Genomic DNA, 22,042 nt, shown 5'->3' with positions numbered 1-22,042 from the left:
TTAAATTTAAAATTTCCACAGAACGTACTTATGGTTCGACGAGAAGGGCAAGAAGACGCGCGTAGCAGCGCCTCAATACATCGACTATGTGATGACATTCACCCAAAAGACGGTCAGCGATGAGTCGATATTCCCAACCAAATACGCCAACGAGTTCCCCGGCTCGTTCGAGTCGATCGCGCGGAAGATACTACGCTTGCAATTTCATGTGATAGCGCATCTGTATGCGGCGCATTTCCGAGAAATCGCGCTGCTCGGCTTGCACACCCATCTAAATCTGACGTTCGCGCACCTCACCGCCCTCCACCGGCGCTTCAACCTGATCGATGAGAAGGAGACGGACGTTCTGCGCGATTTGGAGGTGGCCCTTCGTCTCACCGATGACACTGGTGGCTGTCAGGATGCCTCATCCTCGTCATCGGTTCATGAGCACTCCTCCGCCGCCTCAGCTGGTGACCTGCAGCAGCAGCAGCATCATCAGCATCAGCAACAGCAGCAGCATCAGCAACACCACAACAGCAGCAGCAACAGCAACAGCACCTCCTCGGCGGAGGCCCTGCATGTCAATTCACAAAGCAACAATGGCAGCACATCCGCCTCGGCATCCGTATCCCTAATCGATGGCGATGCGGCGGCGCCGCCAATTTGCACGCAACCGGAGGCCGGAGCGGGCTGTAAGCCGGCCGGAAGCAGTGGCCTCCTTGGCGGCATACTGGGCGACCTGACCAGCGGCGAGTTTGGTGATACAACGCGCTACTGCACCTCGGCGGTTCCTCAGGCGGCAACGGCTGCTGCGACAGCGGGAGCGGGTGGAGCGGCAACCGGGGGACCGGATGCTGCCGCTTTGAATAATGGCGCGGGCGCACTACATTTAAACTTTAGCAACAATAATAACAATAATCATAATCTGAATCACTTGAACCATCACCACCATCACCATCATCATCATGGACACGGCCACCATGGCCATCATCACCATGCGGCGCAGCAGCAGTCACAGCAGCAGCACAGCGGGCTCATACAGTGCAATGCGGCGGGCGGTGGCGGTGGCGGTGGCGGCGGTGGTGTCGGAGTCGGTGGTACCGGAGGAGCCACTGCAGCTGCATCCTCCACCACCACGGCATAGTGTGCGGCTAACTAGAGAGCAGTAACACCAGCAGGAGCAGCAGCAAACAGCCACAACAAAAAGAGAAAAGAAAAAAACATTAGAAATACTAGATTTACGCAAAAATGTTATTTAATGTTACATCTATGATCCTAAAGTTGAAAATATTGTAAAAATAATAAAAAACAACAAAAAAACAAATAAGAGAAAACATAAAAATGCAAAGAACAAGCAGCATTAAACACAAGCAACAAAAATTATTGAAAACGCTAATCGAAGTTGGCATTGTAGTTCCGTAAAGTTGATTTAGATAATGTACTTATTGTATAGAGACAGAGGCGCCGAGAGACAAGCAAGAGGGGACTGCAAGCATAGAGTTTAGAGTTGTCGCCTGCTTATGCTTTACAAGTATTTTAACCTTCCTCGTCTAAAACTACAAAATAAAACAAACAAAAAATGAAATGAAAAACAATTCCTGACTGAAGCCTGAGTGCAAATGCAAAGTCAACGCCTTCAAGGCAGCAATAATAATAAAACAGTTTTGAACTACTCAAAAAAAGAATACAGCAACACAAGATAAATGTCACTATAAAGATATATATTATGGAAGCAACACAGCAAGATTCAATTTTTTGCTTATATCCTTTTCAAATTAGTTTCCTTTTATATTCTTTTATGCCAAACTTATGAAATATTGAATAGAAATCGTTAAGGTTTTTGAAAATCTCTTGAAAATGTGTCAGAAAATTTCAATAAATCGATAATATTTGAATGTTTAAAGCGAATTTCGATAGATCCGATACATAAATCGATTTTTTAACGTTGCGATACATGTGCAATAAATCTATATTCAGTTTAAACTAAAGTTTTAGGGAAGAGGTAACAAATAATATTACTAAAGCCGATATTTTTAGTTTAAATGCATTATTTTTCCATATTTTTGATGCTTTTTCAAGAGATTAGAAATCCTGACCTATTCTTAGACTAGAATTTTGTTACAACTTGTTTTTCATAGATTATTTTAGACTTGTTCAGGTTCTATACTTTAATAGATTCTTTTCCTTTATACGTTTTTTTCTTGGCACATCTAGTCAAAGACAATTGTTTAAATTAGTGCGTTCAATTGTTCTTTAACATAAATCACTTACCTGTTCGACTAAACGCAAGGAAAAGCTGTTTACAAAATAAATACATCCATAATTCATCAATATTTTCCAAGCAGTGTATTTTGTCACAAGTCAGCCTGAAGGTATGCACCGAAATGTCACATTCACACACAGCGACCTGTCGCCTGCCGGTATGCACCTAATATTTCACGTCTTATGTATGGTAACACACACTATCACACCAAAGAGATGGCACCAAATAATCTCCGCGAAGTATGCTACGAAAGAGCACACATTCCACACTCTCTCTACACCTTGTTAAATTTTAAAACCAAGTTGGTTGGATTGATCGGAACAATTAATTAAAATATATAGGGTAATGAGTAAAAAACGAACAAACAACAAGATTTATGCTTCTGCCCAAAAAAAAAACAAATAGAAGGGACTTGTATGTTGTACTTACTTACTGTATTGTGTTGTGTTAAATAGCCCATAGCGAACTCAAATGGCAATGAAGGAAACTTACTTTAGAAAAGTTAAAAAAAACCAGAAGCTGACAAGGCATTCAGTGTAGAATATTAGAGGCAAATTTTGTGTATCACAATGGTTCACCTTCCCCCCCAAAAAATGTACTATGTAGATAATAAAGCAACTTGATCCAGAGAACAACTATTACTGTCCAGGCAACACACTCACACCCTCTAACCTTTGATCTGTTGAACTTTTAATGAAATGCAAAACACACACACACACACAGGTGTATTTATATGTAGGTATGTGAGTTATTTATAGAACACAGGTGCAAATAGAATGGAAATGAAATTGAATGCAAAGCCAAACAACCTTTTATGTCAGCAAACAAACAAAATAAGAATAAAAAACAACAAATAAGTGCAAGCAAGGCAAAAGCATGAAAAAAACGATAATAAAAAATAAACTGTTATGTTCAATTGAGATGTGAAGTTTTAATTGGGTTTTAAAAAAAGCTTTTCCTAAAATTTAAGTATAATCGGATTATAATCAAGGGAGTTATTAGAGTATAAACTTTATACCTTATAGCTATCCCACTCGCACTCTGATTGAGTGGGTTTGAGTCCTCGCTCAAAAGGTCAGACATTCATGTTTTTTTATTGTTCATTTTATTTTTTAAGGTTTTTTAAATCCATTTCTTTTTGCTTCTAAAGTAAATCCCAGTAGTCTTTGGTTTACTTCTTACAAACACCAAAAAGTAGAGCGTGGAAACCTTTCATTTTTGTAAATATCTTTATTTCAATATTTTTAACAAGAGAACATTGAAATTTTTGTAAAAATAATTTCTAAAAAAATAACGGAATTGGAATAAAGAAATAATAAACTAAAAATTATGAGTCTGAAGTAGCCTTTTCCATTTGAAAAATATCGAGTATCGTAAAACGAATATCGATGTTTTTTTCTTTCTTTTAATCAAAAAGCAAACTTATACCCAGTTTCTGTCACAATTTGTACGTATGTTAAGTCTGTCAGACAGAAATTAGCACATTATTTTCGAATCAAATTCAAGGCAAAATTTTTCGTTCGAAATATATAAAGTGCATCGGTCCGAGATGGCCGACCCAGGCTGGTGAGTATTAATCACTTAACACTCATAACACTCATGACTGAACTTGAAAATTGCAGGCCCAAATTGCGCACAACTCCCCATCGCAAATTGAGCGCCTCCCTTGTGGAAATTGGGAAAACCAATCGCCATGCAGATTGCATTTTCATCATTGAAAACTCCGTTGGGATAAGACGCTTCCGTTGCCACAAGCTCATCTTTAGTTGCGCCTCTGAGGTCTTTGATCGAATGCTATACGGTGACTATTCGGAGGCCAGTAGCGGTGAGGTGCGACTGAACGATGTGGATCCGGGTATATTCGAGAGATTCCGGGATTATCTCTATGGCTATGAGTACCAGAAGCTGCAGAATTATGATTTTGACACATTGATAAAATTGTGTGAATTTGGGAACAAATATCTTGTGCAGGCCATCGAGGAGGATTGTGTCCATGAGCTCCTCAGCCGCAAGGATTCGTATGGGATGACGGAGCTGTTGCAGCTCTTCCAGTTTGCACATCGTCTCAACAAACAGAATATGATCGAACAAGTGGGTTGGGTCTTGAGATGCAACTTCACCAGTCCCCTCACCCAATCGGGTGTTTATGAATTCAATCCGGAGGTATTCAAGTCTTACCTAGAGGTAATTTCCGGTAAGATGTCCGAATCTGATCGCTTTTGTGTGCTGGAAATGTACCTCAAGCATAATGGCATCTATGGCATTGATAGTCCCACTGAGGTGGTGACCACAGAAGATACTCCTGCTGGCGATGGGGAGGAATCATCCGGAGAATTGACACCAACCAATGTCCCAGTTCCAGCGGCAGTAGTAGCTGTAGCAGGAGCAGCAACAGGAGCAGCTGGAGAAACCACTTCCGGTTCCATGCCCACCAAGGAGGAGGAGAAAGTCAACTATATTGCCGATCTCGTGGGATTGATTAACTTTGCTCGTTTCACACCCCTGGAATTCCACGATGGACCCGGGCAATCCAATTTCCTGACTCTGGCTCAAAAGTATGAATATATGTACAAGATTGCGCTTAATAGCGTTCCGGATTATGATCTCAAGGTGGGATTAGATACGGAGCATTTCTCGGACAATCGGCGACGTCGGGATACACCACCGCCCCCACCACCACCGCCTCCACTCTTGTCCTGGCATCATGCACCACGGGTCTGTCGACGTCATCGCACTGCAGTCGGACGATTCGATCTTTAGAGTCTTGAATTAATTCACACACATTGTTTATTTTTGCCGTTCACTTTATGCAAATTATTAATTCGAAAACGCATTGTTGGTTTCGAAAACAAATGTCGAATTAAAATGAGGAGCTTGAGCTTAATTCGTTTTTAATTGTGTCTTATATTGTTATTGTTATATTCATACTTTTGAGGGGTTTGTGTTTATAAAGAACCAGCTGTTGCATATAGCTCTTGTTTGTAACCCATTTCACTGAATTATTTGTAATAGAAGTAACACAAATTATAGACCATTATTATTATTTTTTGGTTTGAAAGCTAAACCTGTTTACAAATTAGAAACGCTGATAAACAAACCTATGCCGAACCACAATTTCATTTCTTATCAACAGTTTGGTGCTAAAATATATACAAAGCTCTTTAAACACTCGGAAAAAAGACTAAAAGGTAAGCTTGAATTGGAAGAAATAACAAAATATTATATATTATATGTATTTCACTTTACCAGCTTGAAGATCTTACTCATATTTTTTGTATCTCTTAAATTCACACTCATCTTTTCAAGTGCACCCTCCGACTCATGTATCTCATTTCTCCCACACATTCAGCTGCCAGTTCAGAGAATTGTACCCTCCACAGAGACTACTCTCAGTTGAGTTCTGATCGTGGACCGAGTCAGATCTTTCACAGTGAGTGAATAAATACTCAAACAAAGAGACTCGAAAAATAAAACAAAACAAACAGAATCATATCACCGGCTAATTGAGGAAATGGCAATCTCCGCTTGGACGCTTTTACCGCTGGCGATACAGATCGCTTGGCTCTCCAACTCAAAGGTGATGGTGATGTCCCAGGTGCCAGGACCAAGGACACGTTATGAACCCAACTGGGCCAGCTTGGACCAGAGACCTTTGCCCAGGTGGTATGACGAGGCCAAGGTGGGCATATTCCTGCATTATGGTGTGTATTCGGTGCCCAGTTTTGGCTCTGAATGGTTCTGGACTAATTGGAAAAGTGGGTATACCTATGATAAATATATTATAATTCATAATAATTTACCCTCCCACCATTTTAGATCTTCGTAATCCGGAGTACATTCAATTCATGCAACGCAATTATAAGCCCGACTTTAGTTATCAGGAATTTGCTGGACAATTCACCGCTGAGCTATTCAATGCCACTCAATGGGCGTTACTTTTTCGAGATAGTGGAGCCAGGTTTGTTTATAACATATTATATATATAATACCCTTATCTTTGTGCTCTTTCGAATATTAATTCCTATCATAATCTTTAGATATGTAGTGCTCACAAGCAAACATCATGATGGCTTCACGCTGTGGCCCTCCAAGAGCAGCTTTGGTTGGAATTCCATGGATGTGGGTCCCAAAAGAGATATAATCAGTGGGTTAACTCTATATAGATATATCATTTGATTCCTAAAACCCATCTCTCTACCTTATAGAGGAACTTGCTGCCGCTGTTCGCAAGGAATCTGATTTGAAATTTGGACTCTACTACTCTCTCTTTGAGTGGTTCAATCCCCTGTGGACCGATGACAAGTTGCATCTCCTCATGCAGCAGCATTTTGTGGATAGAAAAGTTCGTCCCGAACAGATGGAACTGGTGCAGCAATACCTTCCAGAGATCATTTGGTCCGATGGCGATTGGGAAGCTCCAGCGAAGTACTGGCGATCCGAGGAGTTCATTGCCTGGTTATATAATGATAGTCCTGTGCGGGAGACAGTGGTCACCAATGATCGTTGGGGTTTTGGCACTGCCTGCATGCATGGTGACTTTTATAATTGCGCTGATCGCTTTAATCCTGGCATCCTGCAGGCTCACAAATGGGAGAATGCCTTTACCTTGGATAAAACCAGCTGGGGGCAGCGATTCGATGTTACTTTGAAGGACTTTATGACCTCCAAGGAGGTGATCAAAGGTGGGTTAAGTTTAACCTAGAAATCAGTTTATAAGAAAAGCAAATTAATTCACAGAAATTGTCACCACTGTCAGCTGCAATGGCAATGTCCTTATCAATGTGGGACCCACCAAATTTGGCACCATTTTGCCCATCTTCGAGGAGCGTCTAAGGGACATGGGTCGCTGGCTGAGGATCAATGGTGAGGGTATCTATGGTTCTGCTCCTTGGATCTATCAGAATGATACCATCACACCGAATGTTTGGTATACGAGGCGCCAGGAGGCTTCCAATGGCAGCGTTGCTGTCTATGCCTTTGTCCTGGATTATCCTTATGACACGAATGAGCTGGACATTTATCCTTTGGGCAGGGATATCAATATTTTCCAAAATGTCATGTTGACGGGTATAGATATGGGCACAGGTGGCGATATCTTGAATCAACAAAGCACAAAGGTGGTCATGTTGGGCATGGAGGATACCAAAATTCAGGTAGGAATTAAGTTTGAGATATAACAAAATTGATTTCCAATTTAAATTTTCTTTTTCAGTGGACTACGGATCGTAATAAATTGCATATTGTGTTTCCTCCTAAAAATCACATTGATAAGAGAGGACTAGACTTTGCCTGGACCTTTAAAATTACCATAACGTGAGGTAGTTATTCTATTAATTAATTAACTAATTAGTTAGTATTTAAAAAATATATAGTCTTTCATGGCTATATTTTTAATTTTTGCATTTAAACTTAAAATATAAGCTATTAAATAAATAATTCTAGGGTCTAGAAGAGACCCAAAACCTATTCTTAATAAAGAATTCATTACAATCTATTTCTGATTATTTTTTTAACATTCTTCTTAATTTTATAAGAAAGAAAAAAAATATACGTATATATAATTATAATTTTGTTTTTTAAATTAAAATATTTTTATTTAAAGAACAAAATTATAACTTTTCGAGTTCAAAACATAAATGAATATATAATAATAATTTGTGATAAATAATATTAGAATCGGACGACTATATCATATAGCTACCATATGAACAATCGTTCGATTTTTAGGAAACAAATTATAACTATTCAGTTAATTATATTTTCATCTAATTTGAGATAAAGCCATTTAGTACTATTTTAAATAAATAATATTTAAAATTGGACGACTATATCATATAGCCGCCATCGGAACAATCGTTAAATGTACAAAAACATGCCCTCATCCCCTCACTCTCTCCCTCTCTCGCTCACGGCATGTGCATCACTCTCTGTGCATCTCTGGAGATAGCCCTTGCTCTCTTACACACTCAGCCTAGCCGCTAGGCCAGCCTCTTTCACTCTCGCTCTCTTTCGCTGCTCTCTCTGCTCGGAGACTATAAATACGGGGTGACTAGCGGCGCGCCGCCCTTAGTCTGTCCGTGGTACCTGCAGTGATAACATCTATTGTGATAGTAAAAGTGATAGTGGCAGTGATTGCGCTTGCGCAAAGCATGAGGTGGCCAATGCATATGTGGATAACCAGGAAGATGCTTAATTCGACGATACGATGAGTTGCCTATTGGAAGTCAGCAAGAATGTTACTCCTACACTGGAAGAAAGTCAGCAGTGAAGAAAATGGATAACTGGGGTAAGTCTGAACAATGACAATTATATTATTCATAAAGATGCTATAAAAGCGATCAGTTCTAGAATTAGTTGTGCTTGCTATAGATTTGTTTTCCAATTAATGGAACCATGGACCCTATTACTTAATTTTAATTGGAAATGATAAAGGAAAATGAAAAATCACGAATATTGATTTCTTACCATAACTATAGTTTCAAATACATATTTACATATTTTTGATCAGCACAAAAAGCTGAGTCATTTCCGAACAAATCCATTTTCCTAATTATGATAAACTTGGCCCCCTGATTTAATTCCAAGCTGCAAGAGTATACAAAGTATACTAAGTACACGTCATTTTGGTAACTATTTATTATGGTTATCTACCCCTTAACTTACCTTACAACAAATAGTATGTGATTTTTTTTTTTTTTTTTTTAAAATGCTTTATTTAGTGAGCTGAATTTTATTATTGTACAATTACTGTAGTATAGCAACTTTTTTACAATAGTGAGGGGAGAAGTTCAATGGAAAATGGAAGGAAGGTCCGGGGGTGACCATGCTACTTACTACCGGGACTCGAACCCGGACCGGTAGTGCTACGGGTTCCAGTGTTTGTCGTCTCAACCCTTTGAGCTACCACCGGCGGCAATAGTATGTGATGAAAACAAAAAGTTAGAACATATAATACATATTTTATTAAAAGCAATACAGTCAAATAATTTGTTCTAAATGTTCTGAAATGGATATTATTTTAAATTATAAATTCAATCCCTATGGAGTTGTATCCGATTTGGTCAAAGGTGTCCTATGTTTGTGGGCTGCCAGTTGTGCCCGGGAGAGAACACCGCCATCGCAGGTAACACAATGATAGTGTGTGTGCCTTAGGGCATAGGAGCAGGATGTAGAGTTGCAAGCCTCATTTCCGGCCACCTTCCGGAAGCCAGCAGACCGGACATAATCCTGGCGGAGATGTAACCGCCGATGGGCAACCACCTTGTTCGAATCCGTGCAGACATAGTCGCATTTGCGACAGTGAAAGTGGGATGTCTTCTTGGAAGCAGCACCACTGGCCTCATCTGCGGGTCAAGGGAAGAGATTTCATTAGTTTATGATATATATTCCAGGCTTTCAGGGATATATATTCTTTATCAGCACTAGCTTCCCTTCTTTTTAAATTTATTTTGAATTAAACATTAGGGTTTAGTTCGTTGGAAAGTGTAAAGTAAAGCAACTTCTCACCTAATCTCTGCTGCTGTTGGGAGGAGGACTCTGTGACTCCTCCAAGTGAATAAGAACAACTGGCCACTCCGCACTGCATGTTGGCCCGAAATTGCCGGAAGTCATCACCCATCAGTGTATCCATCCTCTCATGACGTGCCGTGTGTTGCACAAACCTCGTCTTGTCGCAGAAACTATAGTGGCAATCCCTTCTGTTGCAATGGAAATGCGACTGATGATTCCTATAGCCACACCTCTCGAAGCCACAGTCCTCATTAAATCGGAACTTCAAGTAGCCAGTGGGTATGTCCTGATCCCGACTCCTCCTAACCGGAGTCCTTTGACCCGTTTCTGAAGTTGCAACTGCTGCAGCGGCTGTTGCAGTTGCCGTTGCTGCCGCTGCTGCTGCTGCTGCATTGAGTAGGAGCAACTTCTGGTGGGCAGCATTCCCTAGGAGTAACCTTACATCTAGCAGAGGTCCAGCTGCTGATCCTGTTAATGTTGCAGCTCCTGGCACTGCTCCTGTTGCTCCTCCTGCCAGGGGTTGAGTGGCTGCAGCCAGAAAGCTGGGCAGCAGCACTTGCCTCTGATAAAGATCTATTAGCTGCTTGAACTGCAACAGATTCATGCTCAGAGGAGGTGCCACACCCACTCTTCCTGCTGTGGTCAAGGTCTCTGGCAGCAGGGAGGGACGCATACTAAGGTCCTCTGGTTGATCCACATCCAAGTCCAAGGACTCCTCACGAAGCCGGGTTAGACTCTGTGCCTCTGAGATTTCCTCTCCCAGGGAAGAATTCACATTTTCGGGATAAAATGTTCCTGCGGCACGAACTACTGTTATGGGGGATTGAGTGTTATTTATTTTGATTATTTATTCAATAAGTTTTTATTACTTTTACTTATTTTTTTAAAAGTTTACTGAGTTAATTCTAAACTTGAGTTTTACCTGATTTCCTTTCCAGTTCCTTGCAAGTTGGCTTCCTTGCAACTATAGATTCTATTGGTTGTGTATTGGGCTAAATTAATATAATTTTCATAGTTTTATGAATTTAAATTTAATATATTTAAATTCTATTAATTAAATGGTCTTACCTGAGCCACAGCCTCAATGTGGCTACTCTGTAAGGTGGCCTCAGTTCTCACTGTTAGATTCCTTCGACTTGACTGCTCCGTAGTTACTGAGTTTGGGGCCCAAACACGACCTCGTTTCCGGTTCCGACTAGGATTGAGATCTGTGACCATTGATGATGATGATGATGATCCATCGTGATCCATTCGGGGCAATCTTTCCTCTAGGGTTTCCCCCATTGAGCTGGGTATTGAAGCAGGTGAAGGATGATCGCTTCTCTCCAGCTTAAAGCTGGTGAAAATGGCCTGTGGCGAATGCTGAGCCTGTATTGAAATCAAAATCACTCATATATTGTTAATATTTTCAGTTAGTAAACAATCGGAATGTATATTATTTCCCCCAAATGTGATGTGGGGGCGCCTTTCATGGAATTAAATTACTTTGGCATGGCAGGGCCGTACTCGACTGTCATTGTCAGTCATAGTTTTTGGATTTTGAATATTTTTTTTGTTTTGTTTTTGGATTTATGACAAACAATCGGCAACCGCAACCAGTTTATTACTCGTATTTCCGAAATTACTGTTAATGTTTGTCGCTGTTGGCCCAAAATGTCACTATTTAAATTTTGTTCACGCATCAAATCAATAATAAAAACGAACAAAATTAAAGAGAGAAAGAACGAGTCAAGTGAAAAAGCCAAAAGCAAAACAAAAGAGAAACCAAATGGAATAATAAATACAAGTGCAACTTGTTGATACCCTAAAAAAGATATTGAAATCCCATAAATGGGTTTACGAAAGTCGCAATTAAAATATTTTTCCCTTTATATAGAAATATTTAAATGGGAATAGTAATGGATATTATGGATATGGTATCGAAAATAACTTATGATTGATATATCAAAAGTTGAGGGATGGAAAAATATCGAATTTAAAATGTTTTTAAAATATTGGCTTATTATTTAATACGGTTATTAAGGACAAACTAAAATATATTTGAGTCATGGCAAAAGAGCTTTTAGGGTATTTCAAAAAGATTGTTTTCCAATCGATATTTATCAATATTTTTATATGAACATTTTTTCGACAAATAATCAAAGTTTAGAAATCTCATAACTAAGGCAAAAAAGCATTAATTTTAATTCGAAAAGCTGTTTAATGCTTAGAAGGTTAATAAATCTGCATAATTAATTTGAAATTAAAAAAAATTAACATTTTTTTGAAAATTTTAACGATTATTATTTACATTATTTGAAATTTTGGAAAAAAAATTTGAAAAAAAAATATTTTTTATCAGATATATCTGAATTGACTTGGCTGTTTATGCTGATCAAGAATATATATGATTTATAGGGTCGGAAAAGACTCCTTCACATCATAACAAGCTTCTGATTGACACAAAATGTATTGAAAAATTTAGTATAATTTTTAAAATTGTTTTCGATATATTTTATAAATAATACCCTTTTAATCCTCAACTAAATAATTTAATGTACCGCAGAGTATAGTCATACTTTTATAATTTTTAACAATAATTACACCGAAAACATTGAAAGACAATGAAACGAGTTTGCCTTTACCCCATAAGTTGTGGCTCACACACTCTCATTGCCGCACACACACCTTATTTGATTAAATACGCTTTAAGTGTGTATAGGAACTATTTATTATATTTATCATATTTATTATTGCTATTGTTAGTGCTGCGTATCAGATCCCTGCCATCGCCATGCGGGATTATCGAAGGGGTTTGAATTTACAAGGTTTGTGGGTAGTGGGTGGTGGTGGTGGTGGTGGTGGTGCCACCCGTAGCACCACCTTGATTCCTGCCACCGATTTGGGTCACCACAGCTCCCCCCGAGGCGATCCAGACACAATGTTGGTGCTGCGGCTTATTTCCCAAAAGAATGCCGCAAATGGCAATGGACAAAATATTTATTCAAATTGAAATTTTTATTCACACTGGGAAAAGGCACTGGGAGAAATGTCTGGTATTAAATTTATATCTTATTTGTAAATTTATTTTCATTTTTAATTAAATCCCAACAAAAGAAGTAGATTAAAATGAATGATTATCATCAAATATATTTGCCAAAAACTAACTTCCAACAAGAAATATAAATTTTTTAATTTTTTATATCAAATAAAAATTATCCGAAAATATTTTTGACCTAGAAAATAATCTATAATAAGTGTTAAAATATTTTTAAAAGACTGAAATTGGTTTTAGGTTCAAGAAAAGGTCTCTAAACTATAACTTTTGATTGTAAAATTATTATAATGAGAAAATATTAAGAAATTCTAACTAACTAATTAGTTATTATTTATTCCTTTTAAAATATACTTATTACCTTACAATATATTATAAATTTAGGAACCTATTTGCATGGCAAATCTTCAAAAATGGTTCTTAGAGTCAGTAAGCACTTTCTCCAAAGATCAACTTTTAAAACATTCCATTAGCTCAACCAATCTCCCTAAAAATTCCCTAAAAATCTGAAAATCTCATATATAAGATATAGTAATTTGGCAAACTTTATTCCCAGTGTATCGACCACGTACAGAGTGTGTGTGCACACCAAGGAGAGTGGCGCGTGGGCTGGGTAATCGTAAGCAAACACACAAGTGCGATCTGGTGCGTGTGCATGAGCTCGGCTTGGCTCCAGGTAAAAAAAATATATATAAAAAATTGTAGAAATTATGAAAATGACAGTTAAAAGCACAAAACGTTCGGAGTCGGGGGAGTGAGGGGTGTGGGACGACAGGTGGGGCAGGTGGTGGTGGAGTGCCAACGTCGTCGCCATCGACGCTAGACGGCAAATGAAATAAATGCGGAAACACTCGTTGTCAATATTAATATGACGAATATGGCAAAAACCAAATCCGAAAAACTCAATTCAACGCACAGCACACAAAATGCCACATTAGGGCCCAATCGATCGAGGGGGACAGAGAGAGCGGAGGGGAGGGGTTCTGGCCAGAATGGCTGACGTTGCACACAAATAGGCGCAAATTCCTAATTACAATTGAGCCTCGCTTTGGGTCGCAGACAGACCGAAAAGGAGTCACGCAATTGGGTCGAAACGAAGCTCAAGTATTTGTCAATGAGAATCTGGTAAAATGAACTTGGAAAATTATAGGAAAAGTGTTGAGAAAGTGGTCAAGAAGGGAGATGAACTTAAGCCCTAAGAATACCTTAATCTTTAAGTTATAATATTTTATTTTAAATTACTCACACTCTTGTAGACCTCCACAAATCGATTCTTTGGCGGGCGACCTCTTTTCCTATTGAAAAATCCATCTATAGAGGTGATTTGGGTGGGTTGGGAAGGATCCCCAGGACTAGAGCCCTCCATATCCATAATTGCACCGCTGCTGCTGGACTCCATTCCAAAGGGAACTATAAGAAAGAAAAGAGTTTTTCTTTGACTTTAATGCCACAGGGAAATGCCTGTCTTGTGACTCAATCATTCTAGTGCCTCTCTCAGCAAATAATTTGAGGCGAATTTTCACTATAAAAGGGGCCTTTGACCACCTTGAAAGGTTAACACACCCGACACATCGATGGGAGGTCAGGTTTCGGCGCCAAGCCCTTTTAGCCGGCAATTGCAAAAGCATATATGTATTGTCTTTTCTTTTTGTTTAAATTGATTTATAATTTCCCTGAATATTTGGTAATTCGACAGTAATTTTGCTTTAATAGTTAGCGATTGAGAAACTATAGAAATTAAAGAATAATTCTTGCAACAGTTTGCTTACATTTACAAACTATAACTATAACTATTTTTCTTTCTTTGCTAAAATATATTTATATATATTCAAAAGATCTCCTTGCTTATACATTCCCATTTAATCTGATGAACATTTCCTCACACGAAACTCAAATGCCATTTGCCTTAAGGTTTCTTTCCTTTCAAAACTAGTTAAGGTCTTGGCCAGAGCCAGAGCCTGTCTTCTCTAGAACACTTTGCATACCTCTGCCTGCATATGACTTTGATAGGGATCGATATTTGCTATGCCAATTCAAATTCCCTCGTTTCCTTGTGGCAAAATCTGCGAGTTCTCTGGTTACACCATTAATAAATTGAGCAAAACTACAATGGTTCCAATGTTTTGTCAAAGAATGGGTGGTCCCATCCAGCAATTAAATTGGAGCTCAACTCAGCTCAGGTCTCCTTTGGATGCCGACGATTGTCTGCTGGCGATTAGCAGCCGGGTTTGGTTTTACCTTTAGCCACAAGGTAGAGATAGACATCTACATACTTGAGGGTAGGAGCAGGGGTTAGCATTTTTAGTCATTTAGCATGGGGCATATCCATATTATTCAATTCAAGACGCCACACAAAGGACCAGATTCTTGAGATTGCCAGGCCATTAAGCCAATGCAATTGACAATTTGAAGGTGAGCGGTTTTTTTATCTTGGCTTTAAGACACACACAAAAATATACACAATTGGGCTTGATCTTAATTGTGGGACCCACCAACGATCAAGGTCACCGCATCCTGGGATATGTATCTTTTTATTTTAACAACTTTTGATCACTTTTAATTAGCACTGATACTTTTGATATACCGAAAGCTTTACAACCACCGAAAACCCGACTGCCTTCGGCAAGTACTGTTGCTCGAGTGGCCAGCGGATCGCTTGAAGCTGCCGAGTCAAGACGAACTTAAGCCGAAGACAAGCCGAAGTCAAGCCGAACTCAAGCCGAACTTAAAGCCGAAGTTAAAATGATCCCAAGCCGATCTTAAAGCCGAAAGTCTCCCCCACACGAAGCTGATCCCTTGATTATTACCAAAGGCTTAAAGGCTTTAAACCTACTCCTAACTCATATATAATTTATATATTAAAAAAGAACAAATTTATTAAAAAAGCAAAAACAAAATCAATTAGTTAAAGAAACACAATAACGATCGATTGATAATCAAGTCAAGTTCAAGTTCAAGTTCCGTTTAGATAAACTTTACGCCGCAGACGCACTTCTTGACCTTGGCATCCAATTCACTAACCATTTGAATGAGTTCCTTGCAAAGATTATCCCTGTCGCAGCATCCTTCACAAGGAACACCACCGGGACCACATGGTGGGGGATTGCAAGGCTTGGGTTGTGGCTTAGGTTGTGGCTTAGGTTTTGGCTTGGGTTGTGGCTTAGGTTGTGGCCTTACTGGTGGCTTAGGTTGTGGCTTTACTGGTGGCTTAGGTTTTGGGGGATTGGGCTCACAAGGTGCTGGTGGCCAAGGCAGGAAAGTTGCATCGGAGAAGTCAACCAATCCAATGATTAGGATGCTTGCTGTGAGTAAAGTAAGAGAGATCCCCCCCATATATATAAATTGATTCCTGGATCGAAACCATAACCTTCACTTACCTAAGAGAATGCCAATGGTCAGCTTCATGATTGTTTCTCAACGGGAAGGACTTGTTCAGGACCTAGAGGGGATCTGGAACTGATGCCAGTCTTGGCATTTACTCAACTTTTATAGGTAGCCCCTCCTGTTTTCACCTGGTATCCACGTAAACTTATTTTGCTAAAAATGGATCCAATGGGGCAAAACATTTGTTGACAATGTAAACACTTCGGTCTGGATTGGACTCTGTTCAATATATTCGCGCAGGTTCGATCTCCTTGGATTAATTATAGAAATGGCTGAAGTTCTTTAGAGTTTAAATAAATATGAAAGTATTTAAAATTAATTATGTAGAGTTTAAGAAAATGTTTATTATAGAAATACTGAACTTTATTCTTGGATCGGCATTTAACTAAACAATTTATCATGACTTATTATAAACTTTATATCAAATTGGTTCAAACTGTTCCAGTTGAATGTGTAAAAGTATCTACATTTCACAATGTATCTCAAAGTATTTTACCTGCAGTTCTAGCAAATACACAAACCTTGGACTTAAATTGAAATTCTTATTTCGACTTAATTTCTGCTTGGAATCAGTATAGTTTATCTACTTAACAAATACAAATATAATTTAACAATTATATTAGGAATTTCTTAAATATCTGTCATGCATTTCTTTGATATTTCTCCATTAAAATAAGCATAGAAGTGAAACCTTCTTCTTCTCTTTAGTTATGAGTTTTTTAAACTTTAATTTGTGATATAAAAATATCTAAAAATATAGTTAAATGGAAATATTTCAGCTCAACTATGATCGATTTTTAAAACGATCGTATAATTTAATTGCAAACTGCAAGAATATATAAACTTTAGCTGCCTAAAGTAATTTTCCTTTTATGTTTTATACTTAAAATCAACGAATATCTTGTTACTTTAAGTAACCACCTCAAAGTGTGTTTTTTTGTGTTAAACAAAGCCAATCTGGTAGCTTGATAAAGTCTTAGTAACCCCAATACCTTATTAGTGAGGAAGTAATATCGAAATTTATTATTTGCTCAATGTGTTTACTAATACAGAATGAGGAACAAGTCTGTAGGGAAATCAATCGCTATAAAAACCTCTGCTTTCAATCTGTCTAATCACAGCACTCGATTGCTCCACTTCCATAAGATATCTTAACAGATTCTCTTAAAAATTCCAACTTAATTCAAGATGAAGTTCCTATTTGTGGGTATCGTCATTGTCCTGGCCATTCAGTTGGTCGCATCGCAAACCACAACAACCACTGAAGCAGCCACCACAACCACCACAACCACTGCGGCTAGCACCGCTACGACCACCACCACTGCCTCTACCCCCAACAGGATTAAGTGCAACAGGAGCAACAATTGGTGCCACACTCGCATCCCCAAGAAGAAGTGCAAGAACCCAAAGAGGTGCATCAAGACTGTGGTTATTGTGACCCGCAGGAGGGGTTAAGAATTAGGACTTATATTGAAATAAAAATATTACAGTAACCATAACCACTAAAGTTTTTCATATGTGAAGAAAAAAATCTTGTCTTTGCTAAAAAAAAATAACAGATTTATTAGGTAGAACTTTTTAATAGTTAAATGGATATTGCTTAAAGTTTATTTAAGTTGGAGAGGAAGATGCAGGTTAAGTTGAGATTTGTTTATTGGAATAAGGGGCAAATGTCAGCTTGATCGTTACCACAGACTACATATATCTTTTATAGCCCAGTGGAAAATTTCCACCTGTCCATCCAAAAATACACATTACTTTCAAACCATTTGTTTCAAGGTAAATATAAACCTGAACCCGATAAAATTGTATATTTATTTCTGTTCTTTATTTATTATATTATAAGTTTGGAGGGTATTATAATTTTAGTCAAAAGCTTGCAATATAGTAACCGGCGATATATTTATATATATTCTTGATCAGCAGCGATCTAGTTATATCCGTCTGTAAGTTTTTACACAAAATAATCCCTTAGTTTAAATGATATCTGAATGATCAATATTTTCGAATTAGTATATAAGTTGGAACGGGTTGGATTGAACGACTATATCATATAGCTACCATAGGAACAATCGTTCAATTTTAGGAAACAAATTATAACTATTCAGTTAATTATATTATTATCTAATTTAAGATTAGCCATTTAGTACTATTTTAAATAAATAATATTTAAAATCGGACGACTATATCATATAGCCGCCATAGGAACAATCGTTAAATGTTCAAAAACATGCCTTCACCCCCTCTCCCTCTCTCGCTCCCGGCATGTGCATCACTCTCTATGCATCTCTGGAGATAGCCCTTGCTCTCTTACACACTCAGCCTAGCCGCTAGGCCAGCCTCTTTCACTCTCGCTCTCTTTCGCTGCTCTCTCTGCTCGGAGACTATAAATACGGGGTGACTAGCGGCGCGCCGCCCTTAGTCTGTCCGTGGTACCTGCAGTGATAACATCTATTGTGATAGTAAAAGTGATAGTGGCAGTGATTGCGCTTGCGCAAAGCATGACGTGGCCAATGCATATGTGGATAACCAGGAAGATGCTTAATTCGACGATACGATGAGTTGCCTATTGGAAGTCAGCAAGAATGTTACTCCTACACTGGAAGAAAGTCAGCAGTGAAGAAAATGGATAACTGGGGTAAGTCTGAACAATGACAATTATATTATTCATAAAGATGCTATAAAAGCGATTAGTGCCAGGTCTAGAATTAATTGTGCTTGCTATGAATTTGTTTTCCAATTAATTCACTTATTGCCATAACACCCATTACTTAATTTTAATTTAAAGTGACACAGCAAAATGTATAATCAGAGTAAACAGCCTTACTTAATTATAAATTATTACCCTAACTATCGTTTCAAAACTAACCATAACTTTCGCTACATTATTATTAAAAGTGAAGGAATCATTTCCGACCCTATAAATCATATATATTCTTGATCAGCATGAACAGCTGCGTTGATCTAGCCATGTCCGATCAATAAAACATTGAAGTACTACTTTTGGTTACTGTAAAGTATTTATTTAGTACAATTCGTAATTTTTAGCCCCTCCTGCGGGTCACAATAACCACAGTCTTGATGCACCTCTTTGGGTTCTTGCACTTCCTCTTGGGGATGCGAGTGTGGCACCAATTGTTGCTCCTGTTGCACTTAATCCTGTTGGGGGTAGAGGCCGTGGTGGTGGTCGTAGCGGTGCTAGCCGCAGTGGTTGTGGTCGTGGTTGTGGTGGCTGCTTCAGTGGTTGTCGTGGTTTGCGATGCAACCAACTGAATGGCCAGGACAATGAGGATACCCACAAATAGGAACTTCATTTTGAATTAAGCTTTGCTTCTAAGGAGAATCTTTTAAGATATCTTATGGAGGTGAGGCAATAGATTGCTGTGATTAGCCAGAGTAGAAGCAGAGGCTTTTATAGGAATCTTTTTAGTTCCAATCCGGATCTGTTCTTTATTTGATTCTCAACAAAAAGTTTGCCAAATAATAATCTAAGAAACGATTTCCTTCTTGGCTATGTTATTAGAATAAATATCGATATCAACGGAATGAAGTGTTGTTAACATAAATTCAAACACCAAATATTGAACAAATACAAATAAAACCCTATGGATTACTGACTTCTAAAGACAGCTGCCTGTCGAGTAACCCAGTTACCTGCTTCTTGTATTTTTATCACCAAGTTATTGGGAAATACAAATGTAGATGGGATAAATTCTGTAATAAATTTGTAGTAAGATTAGATTTTTTAATAACCATGCATTTAAGTATAACCGTGAGTTAATCAGACACTTTCGCCCGTATTCAATAATAAAAATTCCTGATCAGCAATCTAAATAAATCATCATTTCTAATCAATTACTTTCTTAAAATATTTCATAAATTAAATGCTGATTTTGATTAAATGTTGATTTGATAATTTTCAATTTAAAATCTGATATAGCTCTTAATACTTGAAGGCTTTAATGTTTTTATTTTTAATGAAGAAATAATGTTAAGTCGGTTTGCATAAAATGATGAATATGGTAAAATTTTATTGCCAAAAGTCAGAATTAGGTTCTAGCTTTTGCTATATCTTTTAATAATTCGATTTATAAAAATGTAAACAATTTTAAACCTACAAACTAATATATTTCACGGCTTATATAAAAAATGCAACTAAGTATTATCGATTAAAATTCCGTTTATTGCTTAATATTTCTCTATACAACGTATAATTCTTATGGTAGCTATTATATATAGTGATCTATTTTCATAAAATGAAAACCAAAATCATAAAAGTTATCATTTTATGAATTTAGATATTTTTATGGTAATTTTCCGATCGTTCCAATATCAGCTTTATAATATAGTACTGATATGCTTTGCAAACTTCTTAATATATATTATAATACCCTGCTAGGTTTATTAAAGTGGGTATGCAATTTCTGCACCACAACAACCTAATTAAGCTGAATGAACAAACAATTAAATAAGCATTATAAATTTAAGTTTTATATATTTATTTCTTTATTAGCTTTTTAGATTAACCCCTCCTGCGGGTCACAATAACCACAGTCTTGATGCACCTCTTTGGGTTCTTGCACTTCCTCTTGGGGATGCGAGTGTGGCACCAATTGTTGCTCCTGTTGCACTTAATCCTGTTGGGGGTAGAGGCCGTGGTGGTGGTCGTAGCGGTGCTAGCAGCAGTAGTTGTGGTGGTTGTGGTGGCTGCTTCAGTGGTTGTTGTGGTTTGCGATGCGACCAACTGAATGGCCAGGACAATGAGGATACCCACAAATAGGAACTTCATTTTGAATTAAGCTTTGCTTCTTAGGAGAATCTGTTAAGATATCTTATGGAAGTGGAGCAATCGAGTGCTGTGATTAGCCAGATTGAGAGCAGAGGTTTTTATAGCGATTGATTTCCCTACAGACTTGTTCCTCATTCTGTATTATTAAACACATTGAGCAAATAATACATTTCGAAATTACTTCCTCGATAAATCAATTGGGTTACTAATACTATTTCAACATACAAGCTTAGGCAAAGTCAGCTAACAGTAAGTTATTTGTTTAACACAAATAACACACTTTGAGGTGGTTTGCTTAAAGTTCCAAGATATTCGTTGATTTTAAATTTAAAACATGGAAGGAAAATAACTTGAGGAAGATAAAGTTTATATATTTTTGCAATTTGCAATTACGAGTAAATTTAAAATATTCAATATTTTATCAAGATTTCTCTATTTGACAAATTTATCGGCAAGTCAAATGTTAAAAAAACTCATAACTAAAACAAAAATGCTTTACATTCAATTCGGAAAGCTTTCCTATGTTAGTTTTAATGAGGTTATTAATTCTCTATACTCTACTTAAAAAAAAAAGAACGATGTAACCTCATTTCTTTTTCATTATATATATAATTTATTTAATTTTTTGACCACATTTGTCTAGAGCCCCTCTTCTGATCAAGAATATATATACTTTATAGGGTCGGAAATGACTCCTTCACAAGCTTCTGACTTAAATTAATATTACTCTTCAAGGGTATAATGACAACTGTGTGTATACGTAATATTTTGGGACTCTGCTATAAATTCCAGAAAATGGCCTTCAAATCCATCTTGCGGAAAAAGGCGAAAAATGGCATTAATAACTTAGTTTCCGGTCGAGTGCAGCGCAAAAGAATGCTATGTATTGGCACTTCCGCCTGTTGCTTTTTAGTTCAGCGTAAAAGATGCACCAATTCGGCCACACTTGCGATTTTTTCTGTATTGCATACTTTCGCGGTGCACCAAACATTCGAAACGTATTAAATTGTGGCCTGTTGCTATTTAATTCAGCCTAAAAGATGCACCAAGTCGGCCACTATACCGTCTTGTTGTTTATTGT

General features: G+C 37.8%; 7 protein-coding genes and 1 long non-coding RNA gene across 22 annotated transcripts in view; 5 read left to right on the top strand and 3 right to left on the bottom strand.

Annotated features, from left to right (window-relative positions):
• The window catches only part of Mob2 (MOB kinase activator 2), a 44,453-nt gene extending 41,288 nt beyond the window's left edge, over positions 1 to 3,165 (top strand). For all 13 annotated transcript variants that reach the window (XM_020948911.2, XM_020948907.2, XM_086837504.1 and 10 more), the window contains one exon: positions 22 to 3,165. In XM_020948911.2, the coding sequence (XP_020804570.2) occupies positions 22 to 1,126 (1,105 nt within the window). In that variant the 3' untranslated portion in view covers positions 1,127 to 3,165. The remainder of the gene's footprint in view (positions 1 to 21) is intronic.
• Positions 3,166 to 3,460: 295 nt separating this feature from the next.
• On the top strand, positions 3,461 to 5,129 carry LOC110181253 (BTB/POZ domain-containing protein 6). The gene is made up of 2 exons (XM_020948959.2): positions 3,461 to 3,811; positions 3,868 to 5,129. The coding sequence occupies exons 1-2, from the start codon at positions 3,795 to 3,797 to the stop codon at positions 5,003 to 5,005; spliced, it is 1,155 nt and encodes a 384-aa protein (XP_020804618.2). The 5' UTR covers positions 3,461 to 3,794; the 3' UTR covers positions 5,006 to 5,129.
• Positions 5,129 to 7,739, top strand: Fuca (alpha-L-fucosidase). The gene is made up of 7 exons (XM_020948971.2): positions 5,129 to 5,675; positions 5,731 to 6,000; positions 6,062 to 6,203; positions 6,283 to 6,389; positions 6,451 to 6,927; positions 6,983 to 7,398; positions 7,458 to 7,739. Exons 1-7 carry the CDS (start codon positions 5,567 to 5,569, stop codon positions 7,560 to 7,562), a joined length of 1,626 nt encoding a protein of 541 aa, XP_020804630.2. The 5' UTR covers positions 5,129 to 5,566; the 3' UTR covers positions 7,563 to 7,739.
• Positions 7,740 to 9,184: 1,445 nt separating this feature from the next.
• LOC110181258 (uncharacterized) lies at positions 9,185 to 15,437 on the bottom strand. Of its 3 annotated transcripts, none has more exons than XM_020948965.2 (6): positions 15,281 to 15,437; positions 14,035 to 14,198; positions 10,823 to 11,122; positions 10,677 to 10,746; positions 9,752 to 10,564; positions 9,185 to 9,588 (listed from the first exon to the last, which is right to left on the bottom strand). In XM_020948965.2, exons 2-6 carry the CDS (start codon positions 14,185 to 14,187, stop codon positions 9,284 to 9,286), a joined length of 1,641 nt encoding a protein of 546 aa, XP_020804624.2. In that variant the 5' UTR covers positions 14,188 to 14,198; positions 15,281 to 15,437; the 3' UTR covers positions 9,185 to 9,283. The 3 variants fall into 3 exon arrangements, with proteins under 3 accessions (XP_020804624.2, XP_086693688.1, XP_086693686.1); XM_086837562.1 differs by having other exon boundaries at positions 9,752 to 10,561; XM_086837560.1 differs by lacking the exon at positions 15,281 to 15,437 and having other exon boundaries at positions 14,035 to 14,234.
• Positions 15,438 to 17,360: 1,923 nt separating this feature from the next.
• Positions 17,361 to 17,627, top strand: LOC147644915 (uncharacterized). The gene has a single exon (XM_086838322.1). It carries the CDS (start codon positions 17,361 to 17,363, stop codon positions 17,625 to 17,627), a length of 267 nt encoding a protein of 88 aa, XP_086694448.1.
• Positions 17,628 to 18,588: 961 nt separating this feature from the next.
• The window catches only part of LOC147644912 (uncharacterized), an 80,620-nt gene continuing 77,166 nt past the window's right edge, over positions 18,589 to 22,042 (top strand). The window contains exon 1 of the long non-coding RNA XR_015272784.1: positions 18,589 to 18,810. This is a non-coding gene — a long non-coding RNA (uncharacterized LOC147644912). The remainder of the gene's footprint in view (positions 18,811 to 22,042) is intronic.
• Positions 19,217 to 19,486, bottom strand: LOC147644914 (uncharacterized). The gene has a single exon (XM_086838314.1). The coding sequence runs from the start codon at positions 19,484 to 19,486 to the stop codon at positions 19,217 to 19,219; it is 270 nt and encodes an 89-aa protein (XP_086694440.1).
• Positions 20,695 to 20,961, bottom strand: LOC147644913 (uncharacterized). The gene has a single exon (XM_086838329.1). It carries the CDS (start codon positions 20,959 to 20,961, stop codon positions 20,695 to 20,697), a length of 267 nt encoding a protein of 88 aa, XP_086694455.1.

Source organism: Drosophila serrata, unplaced genomic scaffold (assembly GCF_035046125.1).
Source record: "Drosophila serrata isolate PLE 108 unplaced genomic scaffold, ASM3504612v1 contig_66, whole genome shotgun sequence".
Classification (NCBI taxonomy): domain Eukaryota; kingdom Metazoa; phylum Arthropoda; class Insecta; order Diptera; family Drosophilidae; genus Drosophila; species Drosophila serrata.
Note: the sequence above shows the minus strand (reverse complement) of the source record. Positions and strands in the feature narration are given on the sequence as shown.